This window comes from Takifugu rubripes, chromosome 4 (assembly GCF_901000725.2).
Source record: "Takifugu rubripes chromosome 4, fTakRub1.2, whole genome shotgun sequence".
NCBI lineage: Eukaryota > Metazoa > Chordata > Actinopteri > Tetraodontiformes > Tetraodontidae > Takifugu > Takifugu rubripes.
This window is the reverse complement of record NC_042288.1, coordinates 4,021,752-4,043,304: the sequence shown is the minus strand read 5'-3', so window position 1 is coordinate 4,043,304 and position 21,553 is coordinate 4,021,752. Positions and strand designations below refer to the sequence as shown.

General features: G+C 41.7%; 1 protein-coding gene across 4 annotated transcripts; it reads left to right on the top strand.

The window, feature by feature from the left end:
* The first annotated feature begins 549 nt into the window (after nt 1-549).
* Nucleotides 550-21,542, top strand: LOC101072098 (serum response factor). 4 transcript variants are annotated; one of them, XM_029834653.1, is made up of 7 exons: nt 550-1,385; nt 4,199-4,465; nt 15,251-15,494; nt 18,353-18,454; nt 18,584-18,778; nt 18,871-18,947; nt 19,874-21,542. In XM_029834653.1, the coding sequence occupies exons 1-7, from the start codon at nt 990-992 to the stop codon at nt 19,976-19,978; spliced, it is 1,386 nt and encodes a 461-aa protein (XP_029690513.1). In that variant the 5' UTR covers nt 550-989; the 3' UTR covers nt 19,979-21,542. The 4 variants fall into 4 exon arrangements, with proteins under 4 accessions (XP_029690513.1, XP_011601178.1, XP_011601179.1 ...); XM_011602876.2 differs by having other exon boundaries at nt 559-1,625; XM_011602877.2 differs by having other exon boundaries at nt 559-1,625; nt 18,871-18,972.
* The last annotated feature ends 11 nt before the right edge of the window (nt 21,543-21,553 follow it).

The window sequence follows — 21,553 nt, the reverse complement described above, 5'->3', positions numbered from 1 at the left end:
TAATTATGTGTTTTGTGTTTTTATGGCAGTTCTCTGCATTCTCTTTTGCATAAATGACTCATCACATTTTCATAAATTTTCATCATACTTAATGAAAAAGCTGTGTAAGAAAACTACCTATCAATAATAACGTATATTCTCTTCATTTATTACATTTAGCATTCAACCGTTTATGTTGGTATGGCATTTACAATATTCTGACATTCGTCTGACATTTACGCTATTATTAACAGAACGTTTTGGAATCAGAAACTGTGGGAAAACTTGGTTTGTTGATGCGGGTCGGCCTTTTGGGGATTTGCGGGGGGGAAAGTTTATGTTTTGTTATTTTTGTGTTTTAGCATGTCTGCTGTGACGTTGCCACTAGCGCAACCATTTTGGTATTTATTCCAATCAGCCGTTCTTGTTGACCAATGGCTGCGCGGCTCAGATAACCGGTAGCCAATCAATAAGCGATACTGTGACTCGCCAAATAAGGAGAGACATCACCAAATAAGGAAGCCTTGTATCTCTTTATAAGGAGGGAAGGAGTTCCCGCTCTGTAGTATCGTTCCGCTATCGCATCATCACTTTAAATGTAGATTTTTGTAAATCATAATTAGATGTTTGTGAGATACGTGTTTAACCGATGATGTGATAAAGAAGATCATGTAGATGCTAACACGTAGAAAAGTGTGTTGTTTTGGGGTTACATTGCGGACTTGGTGACGCAGCGGAGGGATATCTACAGCGCTCTTCCTCTTTTCCTTTTGAGAAAGTGCTCAGACTTTTGGAAATAGTGGAGGGTGAACAGAGCTGGTCTAGGGTGGAAGGGTCTTGGGAGGAGCAGCATCTTTCAAAGTTTACTGGACTTTACAACCACCGACTCGCCTCAATTGTTTATATCCGCTAATCCAGACGTGTATGAAATTTATTACTCCTTTCCAAGACAACGTGAAACTACTCCAGCGTATCTAGCTGGTGTTCAGGGGCTCGGGTCTCTCAATAGAATGTTACCGAGCCGGATTGGATCGGCACCATCTGGAAACGGATCAGTGTCACACAGAAGCATCGCAGCGCAGAATTCAGGAGTGGTTGACAGCGGGATCCGTCCTGTTTTGATCAGAACGGGGCAAAGTTTACCGGGGGTTAGCGAGAGCATCGGGTCTGCCGTACGACTGGGAGAAAGAGACGCTGCTGGGATGTTGGGAGCCAATGGTCCAGGGGGTCCGAGAGGTGGAAGACCAGGAGTGACATCGCTCCAGAGTGCGATCCAGGGTAATACGATGGGGTTGAACACCGGAGTTGTGTTGGGTCACGGAGCGAGGTTCGACACAGACCGGGAAAGTGCTCCTCTGTGCAGCGGCTCTGACAATGACTCGGATTCTGGAGACGATGACGACCCGGTAGGTTCACTCGGGTACAACAGGAGAGGGGTGAAGCGGGAGCGAGAGATGGAAGCTTCGGTGACCGGACAGGAGGTGGGTGTGCCTCCCGGAGGTTACAGTATGGTGCCCGGAGGCGTCGTAGGGGCGAAGCCAGGGAAGAAAACACGTGGGCGCGTAAAGATAAAGATGGAATTTATTGACAACAAGTTGAGACGTTACACCACATTCAGCAAGAGGAAAACAGGTATCATGAAAAAGGTGAGTGAATATACACCGCGATTAAATTTAGAATTAAAACGTGTATTCGTGAAATTATTAGAAGTTATACTTGTAGTCAAGTTTGGTTGTTTTAAATGAAACTACACCTGCGTTGTGCTTGGATGAAATTCATTCTTGTTAAAGACCAACAACTGCAGTCTAGAGTCTAGACTACACTGAATGGCGGCCTGTGTGACTTTAAAAAAAAAAAAAAATAGACCTGAACAATGATAGGCCTACTTCTGACCATTTCGGACACAATCACGCACACTACTTGAACACGCAGATTTCTGATTCAGCTGACGCGCGCGCGCTCAAGTTAAAAACCAAAGTGTTCTCTGTCAGTGTGAGAGTCCTTTGCCGCTAGTGAGTGCCAACAGCTGATGAAACCTCGGGGAAACGGATCAGAGGACAGCCAAAGAGCACTCAAACGCATGTGTGGAAGCCAGGGGACGAGGGTACACGTGTGTTAGGCCATGTTTTTGACATTAGTGTCCAGGTTTTAGAAGTGTCATTTTAATGTCAAAATAAGATGACAAAAAAGTGTTGGTATCTGCCCATATTGGTGTCATTTTCAAAAAGAACCGTCCACCTCAAGCAGTCAATTGCTGCCATGGGTTGCCAAGTGACACTGAGGTGTATGAAGTTGCCTCAAGTGCACCTGAAAAACCTTTAATACATTAAACATTTGTCTTCGGTGCAGCATTTTAAGCACCCACTCTGGCATTTTTTTTATATGCCAGTCTGTTGTCATGGAAACAGAAGTGTCTCTCTCTATGTAAACCATTGGAAACATTATGTATTTATTAATTTACATTCGTGCCAGTTTGAAATTTCTTGCTTTTTTTTATTTTTTATTTTATTTAATAAAATTTTGCCTACGCCATGTCAGCCATCATAGAAATTGACAAGTGGGTGGAGTGTTTTCATAGTAGACTGTCTCAAATGGGTTCCAATAATGGTTTCTGAAAGATGTAACGAGTGAAAAGCAGGCCCATTTGTTCTCTTCTTATACTTGCTTAAGAATTCATTTGAGCACTTTATACATTCAATTCAGATTTCATTTCAGCTCTGCCAGCCATGGCTCCTTCCATGATTAAGAATCTACACAGACATCTTACATGCACAGATGTTATTAATACAAGTATGGCTCATTCCTCTGAGGCCAGAGTGAACTAAAGTGCATTTATAGACATTATGACTGAAATATTTTTCTATTAAATGGTCCATTGACAAAGGCAATTGATTGGCACAGGACTCTAGTCGTTCATTTGAAGATTCAGGTATTTATTTTGCTTTAAACTACCTTTAAGCTCCCTGCTGTATTGTTTTCACTGTTCCTATGGACATAAACCTCCAAAAAGCAAAAGTGTAAGGAAAAATATTGGGCAAAATATTGGCATGCCCATGTTTCCACCCTTCTGTGCATCTTCCTCTATTTAATTTGATCAACAGACTTGATTGGGATATATTTTATGGGCCAGAGAGAGAGAGAAAAATTTGGCCTACACTTGATATTTCTTAACCATGACGAATTCAGCAGAGCATGAAAATTCTTGTATAGGTCTCATTTACTCTGCAACCTTGTAAATTAATGGATGAGTTGTTCTGGTTGCTTAATCTATGGTTGGAGATCGCTTTGTCTGCATGAAACCTAATCAAGGTCAATGATGGTGAAAAAAGATGTCTGTTGTTTAATTGCTTCCTTCATGGTTGATTGGACTGGTGGATTGTACAGGCGCACATTCTTTTCAAATCTTTTAGCACAGATTCATCCAGAGCTGTGAGAGAATTAAAGCTCTCAGGTGTAATAGGTGATGTCTAGTGCCCTATTCCACCGCTGCCCAGAAGGAGACACTGATGTGACCCGTAGTGCAATGTTTTAGTGAAACCTCCACGTCTGCTGGGTTTCCTCTTGCTTGCCCAGTGTGATAAGTGTAGTGCCCCAGCTTCCAGTGGGTATAGCTTCACCATGGTGGTGCTCATGGCAGTGTACCATTCTCCACAAATATGACTCGTTTAGACAAAAAGGCTTTGTGAGGGGTTCATTCCTGGTGCAGCCTTGTGCATTGGATAATGTTGAATCTTATAGTACCTTTTCTTCACGCTGTGTCGATGCACACTCTATTATTAATTAAGGCACCAGCCTGAGATCTGGCCTTGTGTTTCACCTGTGTTTATTGAAATCTTTCGCTCTAGCTGCTGTTATGAGGGAGACACTGTCTCTCTCTCTCACTCACACACACACACACACACACACACACACAGACACGGCTCTCCCAGCCACACTGGTTTTCTGAGCTCTATCACTTGCTCTATTCCTGGACTCATCTCATGGTATTTTAACTTCATTTGCACTATACATCAGCATCCACCAGAGGATTATTTTTGGGTTTCATACTTCTTCTTTTTTTTTTTTTAAATCAGAGGTTCACCTCTAGAATCCTATTAACTGTACAGTTGTTTTGTCTCTGATGTGAAGATAATCCAAGTCCTGCTTTGGAGAACAATATCTGTTCATATTAATAAAGTCTTTCCTGACTGTCGAATTTTCTCCTCTCTTCCTCTGTCAGGCATATGAACTTTCCACCTTGACTGGAACCCAGGTCCTGCTGTTGGTGGCCAGTGAAACAGGCCACGTGTACACTTTTGCAACCCGCAAACTCCAGCCCATGATCACAAGTGAAACGGGCAAAGCCTTGATCCAGACATGCCTGAACTCACCAGACTCGCCACCACGCACCGACCCCTCCATGGACCAGCGTATGAGTGCCACAGGATTCGAGGAGACGGATCTCACTTACCAGGTGTCTGAGTCAGAGAGCATGGGTGACACAAAGGTGAGGATCAGGCACTGTCTGGTGGAAGGAGGGTCTGCTTTTATAGATGGGCACTCCCATGTGTTAAAAAAGAGGAATTGCACTCCCTTTGTTAAGATTGTAAGTCTGAATCACTAAAACTAAAAACATTTATTTCTGTAACTGTTCTCAGAGCGTATTTCCCAGGCTTTATATTGGGTTCCATTTAAAGTCTGGGTGACTCACTTACTGTAAGACTGACTGGATTGCATCACAAACTCACCAAAAATGTTTAGAAGCACCATGAATACATGAATAAATGTGTTGGAAATATTTTCCTGGTACAGTCTAGATTAGCAAAGCCATGCAGTTACTTCAAAACGACAAACAGTAAAGATTCAAGATGTACTTTATTCATCCCCGTAGGGAAATTGAATAAAACAGTGTTTGCCATTTGTGAGGTCTGTGGTTTTGGTCTCAGATTGACTCAAAGGTAGTCCATTAACTGGATCAACAGTGCAGTAGAGGCAGATCAATTGTGGAATATCATCCCATCTAGTAAACGGGGGCGACTGAACTTTACCCTCCTGACCTCTTACGCCGGGTTCACACTGGATGCGGAAGCGCCGCAAAGCACAGCGCAACAAAAAATCCTGTTTGCGTCTCGTTCACACCAGATGCGAATTTTTCCATGCTGGTCAACAAGCAATCTGCTTCTCAGCTCCTCACTCATAACAGTGTTGTGGAGTTGTAGTTATGGTCTCTAGATATAGAGCTGAAAGTCTGGAATCTTACATTTTTTTTTTTTAAATCTTTATTAGTCTAATTTAACTTCTAGTTTTCCAGTGCATTGTGTTTGTGTGTGTGTGTCTGTCTGTCTGTTTGTGTGTGTTGCAGGAACAAATATATAAATGCACACAAAAAAATGAAATCATGGTGTCGATTGTGGTGTTTTATTTTTAAAATTGCTTTATTATGAAAATTGCTCTGATTACATCATTTTTCCTTTGTTTGGCTTCCTGCCAGATAGACGTGATCGCTGCACAGTGCGCACCGATTGCAGCCAATTTGTGGTGCGTTGCATCTGGTGTGAACAACACAATTTGTTAACATGGGGTCCAAAAAAAATTGCGGTACGTCACAGCTATTCACGGCACTTCTGTGTCCAGTGTGAACCAGCATTATCCAGGAAAGCCTGGACAGAGGGGAGGATAAATCACAGTGGGTCTGGGTTGTGTTAGAAGAATGTCTACTGCTTTGAGAGCTTGACTGTTTATCTTTAGTCCTGGAATGGCTGTGACTGAATTTTTACTCACCAAAACCCAGAGAATCTTAAGGATGTGAACATCTTCTCTGTTTTACTGCAGCTGTTCATAATCCTTGGGGCTTTGAGAATTTGAAGTGAAACGCTAATCAGCATCACATTATTCGGCACGGCATTGTGCAGTCGTGCTGGGAGGCTGTAGTCGTCGTCACTGTTGTCGTCACATGACTTCCGTATGCCCTCTTCCAGAACGAACACTTTCAGGCCTGTGTGACTTTTTTTCTTGGGTGCTAACTAATGTGTAATACATCGTTAGGGATAGGAGCTCAACCTTTGCAGGTTAAGCCACTGTCACGCTCACTCCGCTCATTGATAAAAACTAGATTCAGTCTCTGTTGCCATATATGGTATGGTTTCCCTGCCTGCTCACTTGGCTGAGGCCCCTTCACATTCCTTATAAGCTGCAGCTGTCTTTGGAGTCCTGTGATCCCCCCACCCCACTCATTTAGTGATACGGATGAGAGGTATGGATGTAGATATGAGCAGGTGGAGTGGAAACATTTGAGCAAGACTTTTCGTTTCATGTGAAGTCTATTTAGGTGCTGGCAGCAATGCCATGACCTTTGACCCTCTGGCAATGGCTGTTGTGAGTGCAGGGGAACATTAGTGGCCCGTGCGATCCATGTCAAGCGGTGCTGTTATGGTTAGGATGTGGCAGAATGACGAGATGTTGAGTCTCAGCAGGATCAGTGGTGCGCATCTCTGCAGTATCATTCATCAGGAGAGTTGTCTGTTATACATATGGACCAAACTAGTCTAAACAGTTCAGGTTTTGCAGTGCCGAGAGGGCTAAAATTTTGGAGAAGCTGATGATTGAAACAGATATGATTCATTGCAGTAAGTCTTTATTCATGTGACAGATTCTGGTGCTTGTCTCCGCTTGTAGTCTGCTGGTTTTTTGCTATAAACAGCTCACGATTATGCTAAATATTTTTATTACTGCATAAATATGATCCATGAAAATAATAGGTGAATACAGGTGATACAATGCCATCATTGACCCAGTCCATGCTCCCTCTAATCCAATACTGTAATTACAACACCCTGAGTCAATGTACATTCACTTGTTAATTTATAATTACTGACACTATAAAACCCAAAAAACTAATGGTATACGTTATAACCAGGTCTCCCTTCTTCCACCATTAAAAAATATATAACCAATAAAGATTTGCTGGTTGTACCCTGAATTATTCAATGAAAGTAATAGGTAGGAGTCACAGTCATGCTTTGCATCAAACAATAATTTGTTTTGCACCTGGCGCATGTTCATGGTGGCTCAACGCATTAAAATAAGACTGAGTCACTCTGGACTCTGATCACATTGCGCACATCTGGGCACATTTTCCGTCTTGGAGGAGCATCACCATCAGACCTCAGGCCGCTCTCCCGATATGCTGATACATCTATTTTATTTTATTTTTTTACATAATGCAGCCATGCTGTCCACAATTGCAGAGGGAAGTTTGATTTCCATTGAACTTGTACTCGTTGCCACTGAATTCAGGTTTTTAAGTCCAGCTAGAACTGAAAATTCACTGTCATTAAAAACTCACTCTAAAGATCTTCAGTCTCAATCAGTATTAACACAGGCCTACAGTACAGATATTTTCATGTGTTTGGACTATTTTTAGAAGGGAATGCCTAATGTCCCAACTAGTGTTTGTTTAGAAGATTGATTCTAAGATAGAAACTTTATCATTTTGGCTCATCCCCCCCCCCCCCCCCCCCCCTTCCTGCTTCTTACTTTACTGTCTGTGCTGCCATAGTCAAAATTGTTTCTCTCCTCATTTACACAGATAACACTATCTTTGTTACCAAGAGTAGACACTCGCCTCGTAACACTGTTAATGTAACTGTTAGTGTCATACAAGACAAATTGTATTGAAACCGACTGAAAAGATTGTTGGTGATACCAGTCATGGTACTGATAAAATATCACTCCTGTTTCTCTTCTTATGAGCTCATGTGCTAAAAGCAAACAGCCAGTTGAAGCATAAACAACTGACAACATTCAAGAACTACAAGGTAAGATTGGAACATTTGAAAAGCACATCAAGCCAGCTCAGTTGTGGACAGATTAAACAAAAAAAAAAAAAAATTTGGTTACGTCATGTTGCTGCCAGGACTATAGGACAGCATGCTACATGTGAAGGACACTCTTTAATATCCAGCTAACTCAGAATAATTTGACAGTCATCTTGTTATAGTGGAGTTATCTTCATGCAAAGTAAGTAAGTAGTTATATATTTGTCATCAAATGCTTTGATTATGGCAGATACATGTGTAATTCATGTTTTGTTTCTCACCACAAATATGGTAACTTTGGACTTCTTTAAATAGAGAATAATATGTGCTGCCATATCTGCTACTTTTTTAGTTTGGCTAAAACTATTGTGATTAAAGGAGCATTGTGGCTATTCTGACCCTGCAAATCAGGAGCTGTTTTTAGAATGAACTGAAGTAAAGACAGCCACCTGTGAAAAAGACCTGTAAAAGGGTCATGACTCACAGAATCAAGCTCGGAGAGTGCGTTACAGGTTTGCTGAGAGAAAAGTAATGTTTTGTCACCTGCCACCAGCAGCACCACCCCCTCCCCTCACCTCCCCTGATTTTACCACGAGCAACTCAGGTCAGGTCAGCCGTCATTGGCTGCACCTCCTCCACTTGGGCTGCCTTGCCTTTTTTAGCAGTCCCAAATGGAGCTGCAAATTCCATGTTGCTGGCAGGGTGACAAACTGGGAGATGGGAGCCAGCAAATGGGAGATTAGATAAGACCCAGGCACCAGTAAACTGCACAGTGGGCTCCTTTCAACCATTACTGTTCTGGCCTGCCAGTTGTCACCTTAGATTTGGAGTGAATAATCCTTTGAGAGAAGAAAATCATTCACGTCCTTCTCTTTTTAATTACTCCTTCATTCCCTCTAATTTATAACACCCTTACAGGCAAGCAAGGGAGGTTTTAACGCTTTTACCCTATAAAGAATTCCCCCAAACCTCTAAATAGTAGATACCTCATAAATATTTTAAAAGAACCATTGAAACATTGTAATATTTAAAAAGGTTGCACTATTTGTTTGCTACAAACTCTAAATTGTCATATAAGATGGCTGTTATAGGATTCTCTGTAGAGTGATTTAGTTTATGATGGAATTGCTCCTAAGTTTATCTGAAATTAGATGAGCAGAATATGTAATGCTTGAGATCTCTCTAAAGCTGGAGGAAAATGGATTTTTAGATGGTGCAGCCTCTGAGAGCTGCTTCCATAACACACAAATTATGACTTTATTTGTTACATCCTGATACCTCAATACACAAAGTGGTACATTTCCTCTACGTCAGCCCTTGGACTGTTTAGATACAAGTGGATGAAACCACATGGGACATATTTGGAAAAAGACCATATTGGTTTCTTTATAGTTCAAATGAATATTTCAGATAAATATACTGTAAATCCTAAGTTTATAAACATCTCTATTTTCTGTTACCCTTTTACTGCTCATCTTTTTCCTTAATTTTAGAAGAATAGCTATTACCGGTAGTTGCAAGTCCAGTACAATAAATTGTATTTTAGATTTTTTTTATCATCTGCACCATTAAATGGTTTGTCGTTTGTTTGCATTGATACCACATTCAGGATATTTAAGTATTGTCAATGTGGAGCAAATTGTGGCCACACTAGAGTGTCATTCCTCCGTCTCGGTCCATGTGTATCCATGTGGCCAACTTAAGCCAAAATAGAGTAAATATGGGACAAATAAATGGTGTTTTGGTGAAGCTTTTGTAGGGAAGAAGCCAAGCAGAGAAATCTGTAAAATCCAGGACACAATGACCTTGTCCTTGCGCGCCATGTTGGGTTCTTTTTTCCACCTTAGTTGTTAGCATGCGGCCATTTTTGCACAGCTTCGTTGGCTAAAGACACAGAGAGTAAGTTGACATTTGTATTTGTACCTCCTGACGCCTCCACTGGCCTACAAAGGGTTAATTCCCCCTTTAGAGATGATCAGGTTTCCCACCAGCTGTCTGTACCCTCAGCTGTTTGTACTCACCATTACTCCCCCATCCTGTCCCCCGTAGCAAACCTAACACAGATCACGCACGCACGCACAATGCTGCTCTCAGTGGTGACGTGTGGCCTCACTGCATGTGCTTCGATATCACAATTGCATCGTCAACGTAAGGAATTCAGTTTTCACCCATTTCAGCATGATCTGTTAGCCACATGTGAACGAACAGAACTTGGTGTGAGATCTGGGTCTTTAGGAAGACAGTGACGGCCGCATTCACAGTCTGTTGGTAATGACTTGATAATTAAACTGTTAGGTGTCCTGGATTTGTGGATTTGTTTGGATTTAAAAGGCAGAACAAGTAGAAGTTGCCAGAGTGTGCCTCCCATTCTCCCCCTACCCCAGCTGCTGTTTAACTAAAGTGCTAAAGGACCTTGGACTGTCAGAGACCTTCAGCTGGGCCTGTTTCTCAGCTACTAGCCTGTTAGCCGCTCAGAGCTCTGTCACTCGGTACATTTACACTGACACTCGAAGAAAAAAATTATTTAATGGCTTAATCCCAATATAATGTGTGCATGCGCCACAACCTCATGCTGGCGCATTACCCTGGAACAAAAATATCCTGACCACAAGGGATGACATGGATCTTGTCTGCACAATAAATGATGCATATTTTGCATATGAGATGAACAAAACTGTACGATTATTCATCTTCCTGTTGCCGGGCTGCCACCTGAATAGTTTTTTAATGCAATGGAATAGGTCATCCGGAAATGGGGCTTATGTACCCACTGAAAAGACACACTGTGCATCTTAGTGTTGAAGAGGACTTGTTCCCCTTATGTGTAAATTGGGTCAAAGACTGAATTTCAAAGAGACGCCAAAGTGAAATTTTAAGCATAGTTCAGTTAAACTGCATGTCACGTACAGTGGTCTTAGCACAGCTTGAGTAAGACACCACCTGCTGAACCATGTGTAAGCCATACATTAACTCTAAACCTGGTTGCTGCATCACTATTTTCACATGGTTCAGTCATTTGTTAGATAAATTTTGATGTTGCTCCTGTAGTGACCCATTCTGCTAAACAATCTTCTAACTGCAATGGTTAAAGAGGAGAAGCGAGGCCTTTTGCAGGAGCTCATTTTGTGTGTGCATGCTTGTGTGTTTCGGAGTCCTTATCAGCAGCATGAATGCTGAATCCTCCACCTCTCACCCATGTAATCAGTCACATATAAAAACCAACAGGGCCCTGTTAGTGACGTTCTTTTTTTATCAATGCTTACTTTGCAATAGTGTGTTTTTCATTTCATCTTGTTTCGACTCACTTCACTTCTAAATAGTGTTTTATGTTTTAACGTCAACTGTTTCCTAGTCTGTGTGTTACTCTAAGAATCTGTCCCCCATTTCTAAATTAAACATGTCAGTGAACTAATAGCATGAGCTAATACAGATACTTTATTACACAGTAGTTAAGATGATGAACTGTATTTTTTCCTCCAGGTGTGGATAAGACTGTAAACAGAAAAAACATTTGTGCTGGCATAGAGGCTAGAGAAGCAGCTTTTTGAACAAAGGTTTTCTGGTTCTAATCCCAAGACAGGGAGGAGTTATTTTGCTGAACAGAGCCTATTGTCCACCCTCATCATCACCCCCTTTAACCTCCTACATACTCCTTTGCCCAGTGCTCTAAAGGAATGAAATATTCAGAGAAGTAATCAATGTATACGGGGTGCTCATATGCTCTGCAGTGGTGTCTCCATGTTGCATCTGCAGACGTTGCATCCACAGGGCCTCTACAGTGGAGGCTTGTTCCCATTTATCCACCTAAGATTATTAGTATCATGTGGCAAATTTCCAATGTGAGCGTGTGGAAATGGGCACAGTGGGTACAAATGTGCCCAACACATACTCCATTCTCTTCAGGCAGCCCACTCACCAGCACATCCTGCTTCTTTCCTCACTGGCTGATCATTTTAGGGTATTGATCACATTGATTTATTTTGTCTAACTGAGACCTATCTTCAGGAGGAGGAGTATGTTAGCTTAAACAAATCTACTCCTCCTACCCATCTTAATTATCATATTCCTCGTGTTACTGGTCGAAGAGGGGGAGTGGCAGCAATCTATCACTCCAAGTTATTAATTAATCCTAGACCATCGCCACCGCGATGAAAATAGAAGATTTTAGAGGTGGGCCATCGGGGAGTTTTAGATTAGATGTTCATTGTTTGAGTAAAAAAGCATAAACAATGTAATTTGTGTGTAGCTAATACAAACGTATATTTCAAGGTAGCTGCATTGCAGACACCGTTAGAAAAAAAAAAAGCATTTACCGGTACAATATATTTATGTTGCCAAGTGGATTAAATTAAAAGAAAAGTTAAAAAATCCTGACGTGATAAAAATTGGATTTAAGGTCTATGTATAAACATACAAGTGAAAAGGGTGGCTGTTGTTTCTTACCTGTCTGTTTGTCACTCGTCAGTGACTCGTCTCTTACGGTAATAAAAACATATACCGGTACTGAATGTTTTCGATCTAATTTTTCATATTACTACGTGGGGTACCTGTGGCTTAAAGTCCGGTGCGGCTTGTATAAGTACAAAATTGATTTTCTTTCTAAAATTAGATTAAGCGTCTTATAATCAGTCACTATAATCAATTATAGTCCGGAAATTACGGTACTCCAACGAGCCCTTAAACTTCCTTCACCCCTATATATTTTTCTGAGGCGTCTTCGCTAATTCAGAAATCCAAGTCCACCATGTGTCTTTTAGATCCCATCCCAACACACCTGTTGAAGGATGTTTTACCATTGATAGGCAGTTCTATCCTGGACCAGATCAATGGTTCTTTAGTGACAGGTTATGTACCCCAGTCCTACAAGGTGGCAGTGATTAAGCCGTTACTTAAAAAAACATCACTGGATCCTGATGTATTAGCAAATTACATCAGGATAGTCAAGGCTGATATCCAACCTTCCTTTCATCTTTAAAATTCTTGAGAAGGTGGTAGTGACTCAGTTACTGGAGCACCTGCAGAGAAACAGCTTGTTTGAGATGTTTCAGTCAGGCTTTAGAGCTCACCACAGCACAGAAACAGCACTTATTAAAGTTACTAATGATCTTCTTATAGCTTCACATCATGGACTGGTTTCTATGCTGGTTCTGCTGGAACTCATTGCAACTTTTGATACAGTTGATCACAGCATCATGTTACAGAGACTAGAACATGTGATTGGGATTAAAGGGACAGCACTAAACTGGTTTAGATCATATTTATCTGATAGATACCAGTTTGCTCATGTCCATGGCATTCCCATGGAGTTCCACAAGGTTCTGTACTTGGACCAATCCTTTTCACCTTGTACATGCTTCTCTTAGGAAACATTATTTGGCAGCATGGAATACATTTTCATTGTTATGCTGATGACACTCAGCTTTATTTATCCATGAAACCAGAGGTGACAGAGCAGTTAGCGAAGATTCAGACCTGTCTTAAAGACATAAAGTCTTGGATGTCTTCGAATTTCCTTCTCCTCAACTCAGGAAAAACTGAGGTCATGGTGTTTGGTCCTGAACCTCTCAGGGATAGATTAGATCACATGATCACTCTATATGGTATCTCCCTAGCATCCAGTCTCTCTGTGAGGAATCTTGGAGTAACCTTTGATCAAAATCTGTCCTTCAACTCATACATTAAAATAGTCTCTAGACGTGCCTTTTTTCACCCGAGAAACATTGCAAATATCAGGAAACTACTGACGCGACATGATGCTGAAAAGTTAGCATTTGTTTGCATTTGTTATTTCCAGGCTGGACTATTGTAATTCTTTATTATCAGGGTGTCCAAACGACTCTTTAAGAAGCCTCCAGGTGTTCCAAAATGCCACAGCTAGAGTTCAGGTAGAGAGACAGGTAGAGACAGGTATTGTCTCCAGAGTCTCTAGGGGTAGAACGGGGGGCCGAGCATTTAGCTACCAGGCCCCCCTGCTGTGAAACCAGCTCCCTCTCCAGGTACGGGAGGCTGACTCCATCTCTACTTTTAAGATTAGACTTAAACCCTACCTCTTTGAAAAAGCTTATTATCACTAATTCTGTAGTTCCAGTTACTATCCTAGACAGACAAATTATCATACTTAGGAAGTCGTCTAATTATTAGGTTAACATCTTAGTTATGCTGCTATAGGCCAAGGCTGCCGGGGTCCAGAAACATGATCACCTGACAGGTCTCTGTCACCCCACTGGGAAATGGTCTCCTCTCCTCACTTCTCCTCTCCTCTCCTCCTCACCAAGTAGACTAGTGATGTTATTTGTTGTGTAGTTTTTCTGCCGCCCCCCCTTCTGCATTCATCTACAGGTATCACCGCCTTCATAAGCTGTATACTGACCTACTGACCTCCGACCCCGCTAAACCACTCAACCCGACTCTACCAGCAGCTTATTTTAATTAATATGTTCTACCTATTCTCTCCTCTACCTGTCCGGCCATCAGCAGGAGGGTCCCCCAATATGAGCCTGGCCCTGCTCAAGGTGTCTTCCTGTTAAAGGGGACTTTTCCTTGCCACTGTTTCTTGTTGGGGGTCAGGCCCTGGGATTCTGTAAAGCGCCTAGAAACAATTCTGATTGTGACAGATGCTATATAAATAAAGATTCATTGATTGTATGGAGAGACAATGGCTCCACTCACTTCCTACCTATCCTGGATTTCTGTGAAATATTTCATTTCGTTCTCAGAGGAAAATCCCTCTTAATCTTGTTTTTGGTGCAGTAAGGAATTATCTGCATGTATTAGCTGTGTTGTTTTAATTCATTTATGTCAACATACTTCTTTCTCTTAACTAGACTGCACATCATTTTAGTGTGATGTTAACAACCTGAACCCTGATATCTGTGGCAGATTAATGTTATTGTGTCATTACATCTTCTCATTTGGAATCGCTGAAGTGCATGAAATCCAACATCTCTGCAATTTTTTTTTTATAGTTTTTGCACAAAAAAGTTCACTTTTTGTTTCATTGTCTTAAGTGAAATAAAAAATGCATCCAGTAAGAAAATGTGACCATGAGAGCCAAAAGTAATAGTGGCATGTAATCGTAAAGACAGGATTAAAGAGTCATAAGAGCCATTCAAATGACTTATGCAATAAAACAAACCAGTGGTCAATAAAATATAAGTGGTAGAATAAACACTGCCATAAAATGTGACATAGACAGTAAAAATAACACTAAACAGAAGAATCATACATTTGTAAGGAGAAAATGTTGGAAGGTAAATGTAATAGAATAAAGATATTTAAAATCTATCCAAACTTTAAATCTGATCATAAACTCTGGGAATATAAGACTTCCACTGTATGGAAGCAAAGCTTGAAACGTGATGTCATCTGTAAATGAAGTTAATAATGATACATTTTGTAGGCACTTTACAAATATATTGTTGTCATGGTCTAAAGGAGGATTTTACCAGCCCTCTGCTTCCTCTTCTTCTGTCCAGCAGGACTCGCTGAAGCCGACATTTACCGTAGCCAATCTACCAGGCACCACCAACAGCGCTCAGTCCACAGTATCCACCACCTCCACCGCCATGCAAGTGACCAGCGGACCATCATTTCCCATCACAAACTACCTGGCACCCGTCCTGACTGGCAGCAACGTCAGCGCCAACGGCACTGTCCTCAAGACTGCTGGGACGTCCACGGGGGTCATGCAGCTGCCTGGCGGCTTTACTTTCATGCCAGGTATGCGGGAGATCTAAAAATGGGGCAATGAGCACCAGATTCAGAGCTTTGTTACAGTCCTTTTCTCTTTAGTTTGGGTTCCTTGACCTCATTCTGTGGCAGTCTTTGTATTGTTATCTGGCTGATTAGAGTTCAAATCATTCTGTTAGAACAACACAAGTGCCAATGTTGCTGCTCCCTACCAGCCAGTCAGCAACACTTGGACTGCATAAAGCCTCCAGTGTGCAGGGAAACCGTGTCTGTTGGCGACTATTCTTAACTTCTGTTGTCACTGGGAGATCAGAATAATTAGGTGAGCAGAACACAATACAGCCGGCTATGAGGGCTCATGAATGCTGTACATAACTAGTCATGAATATTCAAAGACTGGGTAACTCCCAGAGCTGTGTTAAAAAAAGAAAAAAAGTGGTCCTGAACTGGACATGACTCCTGTAATGAGAGGGGGGGTGTGTGTGTCTCAAAAGGTGTTCACAAACACACTCCATAACATGGTGAGGATGAGCATTGGTTGCGTTGGGAATACTCAAGCTTCAATGACTTAGGAGGAGGTGATGAATCACACTCAAAAAAAAAAACTGCAAATGTTATCAGCAATTATTGAGGCTGGCCTTGGATGACACAATCGAAAGCCGCAGCACAGGCGTTTCCATGGCATTCTGCTTTCATTGCGTCAGTTCTACGGTACTGACGGGAATGTCGGGAGCTTTTTGCCTGTCTAACACTTGTTGCCCAATAAAGGGGGCAGGGTGTTGGTGATTGACAGCTGAAGGGCTACCAGGCAGTTCCACCTTATTTTCTACAACCTTCTCTGCCCCTCCCCTCCCCTCCCTGCCTGGTCCCTCCATCTTTGCTCCTCACCACCTGTCTGGCACATAGCAGCAGTGCCAGGTGGAGCAATGCCCCCTCGCTCAGCACAAACCTCCTTGGCTTACAGCTTGAAAAGTGTTGTCCACATTCACCCACCCCCCGCAGCAGCTGTCTACAGTACAGTACAGCAACTGTACCTCTGCAGTCTTGTGCTCCCAAATCAGATTTCTTCCTTCAACCTGCAACAACTTTAAAAGCGATTTCAAATAACCTATTTTTCTGAGTTGCTTTTACGTTTCTTTAAAACTGAGGAGAATTAAATATCAAATATTTGAAAATGTCATTCTCAAGGAAAGGATGGATAACATTTGTCCATAAAGGGCAACCACACAATGACATTGTAGTTTGTATTTGCACATTCATCTGAATGTGTCTTTAAAATATTTCACAACTGCTAAGAAAAATATAAGGACCACTTTAATCATGCATGTTATTTTTAAATTAATTATTTCAAGGAAAATGAAAATTTTAGATTGTATAATTTGATGAGAAAAAAGTACCTTAATTTCTGGACTACAGAGCGCACCTGATTAAAAGTATAATCTAATTTTAGAAAGAAAATTAATTTTGTACTTATACAAGCTGCACCGGATTTTAAGCCGCAGGTATCCCACGTAGTGATATGAAAAATTAGATCGAAAACATTCAGTACCGGTATATGTTTTTATTACCGTAAGAGACGAGTCACTGACGAGTGACAAACAGACAGGTAAGAAACAACAGCCACTCTTTTCATTTTTTTAACTTTTCTTTTAATTTAATCCACTTAGCAACATAAATATATTGTACCGTTTTTCTAACGGTGTCTGTAATGCAGCTACCTTGAAATATACGTTTGTATCAGCTACACACAAATTACGTTGTTTATGCTTTTTTACTCAAACAATGAACAATCTAAAACTCCCCGATGGCCCACCTCTAAAATCTTCTATTTTCATCGCGGTGGCGATTGCTTTTGCCTTCCGTCTGATTTGTACAGCGGAAACACCGCAGCCGCGGAAACACCGCTCTCTGTGTGTTGACCCAGTCTTCCAGAAGGTTTTCAAGCTCCGGCCACCTGCGATGTTTACGTCTAAAAGCTTTTGTCGTCTTTTTGCGACAGTTCTTTTTTCGATCAGTTCTTTAGGCAGGCGTCTCCACCTTCTCACCATTGATTACCGTAATGTATGCCATGATTACGTGCGCCAGCTCGATTTCCTTCTTCAACCGCCAGAGTGATCGCTTTTAACTTAAAGCTGCATCATATGCTTTTCTTCTTGTATTTTCCATGTTGATGAGGGTTAGTAAAAATTACTGATTCACAATAGTTGTGATAGTGCGCCACGAAAAAAAACATAAATAAGCCGCACCGTAGAATAAGCCGCAGTGTTTAAAGTGTAGAAAAAAAGTAGCGGCTTATAGTCCGGAAATTACGGTAATGTAAGGATGGTGGAAATAATTTATCTGTTGAGGTTTGAATCATAATCTACACGAAATCAAAGAGGAAAAGGGTCATTAAGGTTAAACTGAATTTACTCACAGCAGCTCATGATGTGATTCAGCCATTTTTTGCCCTCCACATTCTCGCTTCAAGGTCTAAGATGATGGACTGTCTCTTGGGCATCTTCTTACAGACCTGTGGTTCAACATTGTGGCAGTTAATGCAACAACACATGATAAGCCAGAGATACTTGATTGAAATCATCTGGAAAACAGGCAACAAGGCCAGACAGAGTGCGCTGTTAGCATGCAAAGTTCTGTTAGCATGCAAAGATCCTCCGAGTCTATCTTCCCTAGACCATCACTGACCTACCAAATTGGTCATGCTGGAGGATGTTCCATGCAGCAGAAGGTTCTCTTCAACATGTTCAGACTCTCAACAGGGACAACATGTTGTCACTGTCCTGCTGCTGTCTCCCTCACAGGATGATATTCCTGTGTTCTAATATCAGCTCCTCCTGTGAATTGTTTGATGGCTAACTGCTCTTTTAATGCCTTTGATGTTTCTGCAGGAACAGGGGTTCCCCAGCAGATTCAGGCCATCCAGGTCCACCCCAACACCACAAATAGTAACAGCAGCCCTGAGACCTCTCACACCTCCACCAACTCCACTGGTAGGCTGACTATGGGCTGTCTCACATATAGTGGTTTGATGAAATCCAACTTAAATCGTAGTTGTTTTAAGTGGGCTTAAAGCGCCATCTACTGGTCATTAAATGTACTCGCACCTTGCCTATTTTCAGCATCAGCTAGTCTCCCAACCATCGTCACCTCATCGGTGCCAACGTCTGTAGCAGGTCACATGATGTATCCCAGCCCTCACACAGTAATGTATGCCTCCACGCCAGCGCTGGCTGATGGGGGGCTGGCAGTGCTCAACGCCTTCTCCCAGGCCACCCCCACAATGCAAGTTTCACACACACAGGCCCAGGACACAGGTACTTTAATGATGTGGATGAAATTACTTTTCTGTGTAACTACACACTTTTGAATTTGTAGGAGAACCTTTTTTTTTTTTTTTTATTGACAGGTGCTGTCCCTCAGGTGTTCCTCACAGCACCTCCAGGCACGGTACAGATCCCAGTCTCAGCGGTGCAGCTACATCCAGTACGGCAAGATCTGCATTTTACAAGTGAAACTCTCATATTCTCTACACAATTAGCATGACATGTGACTACACCGATGCATCCTAACAGAGCACTGGCACACATGGGCTGAGGCAGTGGGCAATTTGGGGAGCAGTAGTCTTCACCTGTCACTGAAGAGTTAACAGAACACAGTGCATGGAGGGTTGTAATTCACTTCAGTTATGGAAAAACTAGTTTGTGGTGAAGAGAGAGCTGAGCCAAAAGGCGAAGCTCTCAATTTACCGGTCGATCTTTGTTCCTAATCTCACCTGTGGTCATGAGCTTTGGGTAATGACCAAAAGAACAAGATCACGGGTACAAGCTTCCTCCATAGGGTGGCTGGGCTCTACCTTAGAGATAGGGTGAGAAGCCCTGCCATCCGGGAGGAGCTCGGATTAGAGCCGCTGCTCCTCCGCATTGAGAGGAACCAGATGAGGTGGCTTGGGCATCTAGTAAGGATGCCCCCTGGACGCCTCCCTGGTGAGGTGTTCAGGGCATATCCCTCTGGTAGGAGGCCCCCAGGAAGACCCTGGACACGTTGGAGAGACTATGTCTCTCAACTGGTCTGGGAAGGCCTGGGGATTCCCTCGACAAGCTGAAAGAAGTAGCTGCGGAGAGGGAAGTCTGGGACTCTGCTTAGGCTGCTGCCCCCGTGACCCGACCCCGGATCAGTGGCGGAAGGTGGATGGATAGTTTTCCAATTTAAAATCTCCTTTGACTTCAGGAAACCAATGTCAAAAGCCTTTTTTAGCACAACAAAGTGAATGACAAGTGATCTGGGTGATATCTTGGAATAAGCTTACGTGAAGTTGTACACCATGATGACATATTTGGTGGGATTTTACCACATTATCAGTTGTCTGGCAACCTCTTAACAGCTTCTGATCAGCAATGTATTCATTCCAGATGGTGATTGGCCAGCAATCCAGCAGCAGCAGCAGCAGTAGTAACCTTACGGAGCTCCAGGTGGTCAACCTTGACACAGTGGCACAGAGTTTGAAGAGCGACTGACTTACAGCTGAAGGTGTTTCATTGCAACAGACCCAGGGACATGCACAGACTGACATCTCTATTTATTGATGCCTTTTTTTTTCAGATTCAAAGTTTGCTTTTGAATCAAATTTACACAATAAGGGGCATATGTGTGGTTGACTTTGAGTTATACACAAATACACACACAGATATCTATATACATGTGTGCATAGGATTTATCACTACATCGTCAGAACCTATTTTTATGCCATTAGTATTATTTTCAAGGTTTTGTTTTTGTTGTTTCAAGTGTAAATGTGCACACACAAAAGCTTCACACCAGCCAAAGAGACATTTATTTGTCTGAATGTTCCAGTGTGAGCAAACTTGTGCACAAGTGCACATCACGGGGTCTGGGAATGGACAGGCAGAGCAAAAAGGAAACATTTGAAAATGTACATATTTTTTTTTTATTAAAATCTTTTTAGTCTGGTTTAGTTTGTGCTGCAGCATGTAGTTGTTATTTTTTACATAGTGTTTTTGTATGTACATGACAGTGATTTGAATTGAAAATAAGAGTTATTGACATTTGGATGTAAAATTAAGATACAATATGTGTGATATCATAGGACTTTTCAATACAAGATGGAGAAATTATGCTCGATGCTTTTCCTTGGGATGTAGGATTGTCCTTGGTGGTATCAGGTAGCCGGGTCACAATTATAATTCAGTTTATATATGAATTATTTCAAACTTTAGCAACAGCTCATTTTAGAATTGTCATTTTTTTAACAGAGATTTCCAATTACAGAAGCAAATTTTAGCCAAAAAATATGCAAAGAGTTTGTCATATTGACAATCTCGCTAAAAGGATCGTGTTGCTTAATATCGGAGTTGGACTTCAGTATCGGTTATGGCACTCTCATGAGTATAGACATAGGGTATTGACTGACAATCTGAAGGAAATCAGTTCCAGTTTTAGAAAATACTATATTTTCTTGTATCTGAACATATTTCAGTTTATTCACCAAACTTCAGAGATGACAAAATTTGACTGGTCTTAAGTTTGGCAGCATCGATTACATTTTCACTTGTGCCCCTGATGTTGAAACAGTATTAGTACAGTCATGTATACTTTAAAAAAAACAACTGACAATCTCTTCATTTATAAAGGTATCTTTAGGTACTTTTAATGAGCTTTTTCAGACTCCAGCTGATGGCAATCTATACATTACCTCAGCAATCATTTAGAATGAGGGAGCTGCATGCTTATGCTTTTTTCCTGCACCATTGTGCCTCTCTTCTGTGGCTGGTGTACAAAATGTACGCTTTTGTTATTTCCAGACCACTTTACACAGCCATGGTCCCTGTTCTTTGCAGTTCTTGTGCCTAGAACAAGGGCTCAACTGCAGAATTAGATAGGCAGCTTGAAGCCAAAGACTTTGACGGAGGAAAAATCATCTGAGGTCATTTCAGCTCAATGGTCTGTGACGCCTCAAAACTACACATGAAAGGTTTTTGTTCCTGCATCGTGTATTTAAAAACATTTTGTGTATTTGCTTTTGTTGTACAGATGTTTTGTAATAAAACCATGAAGCACAAAGAACAGCACAA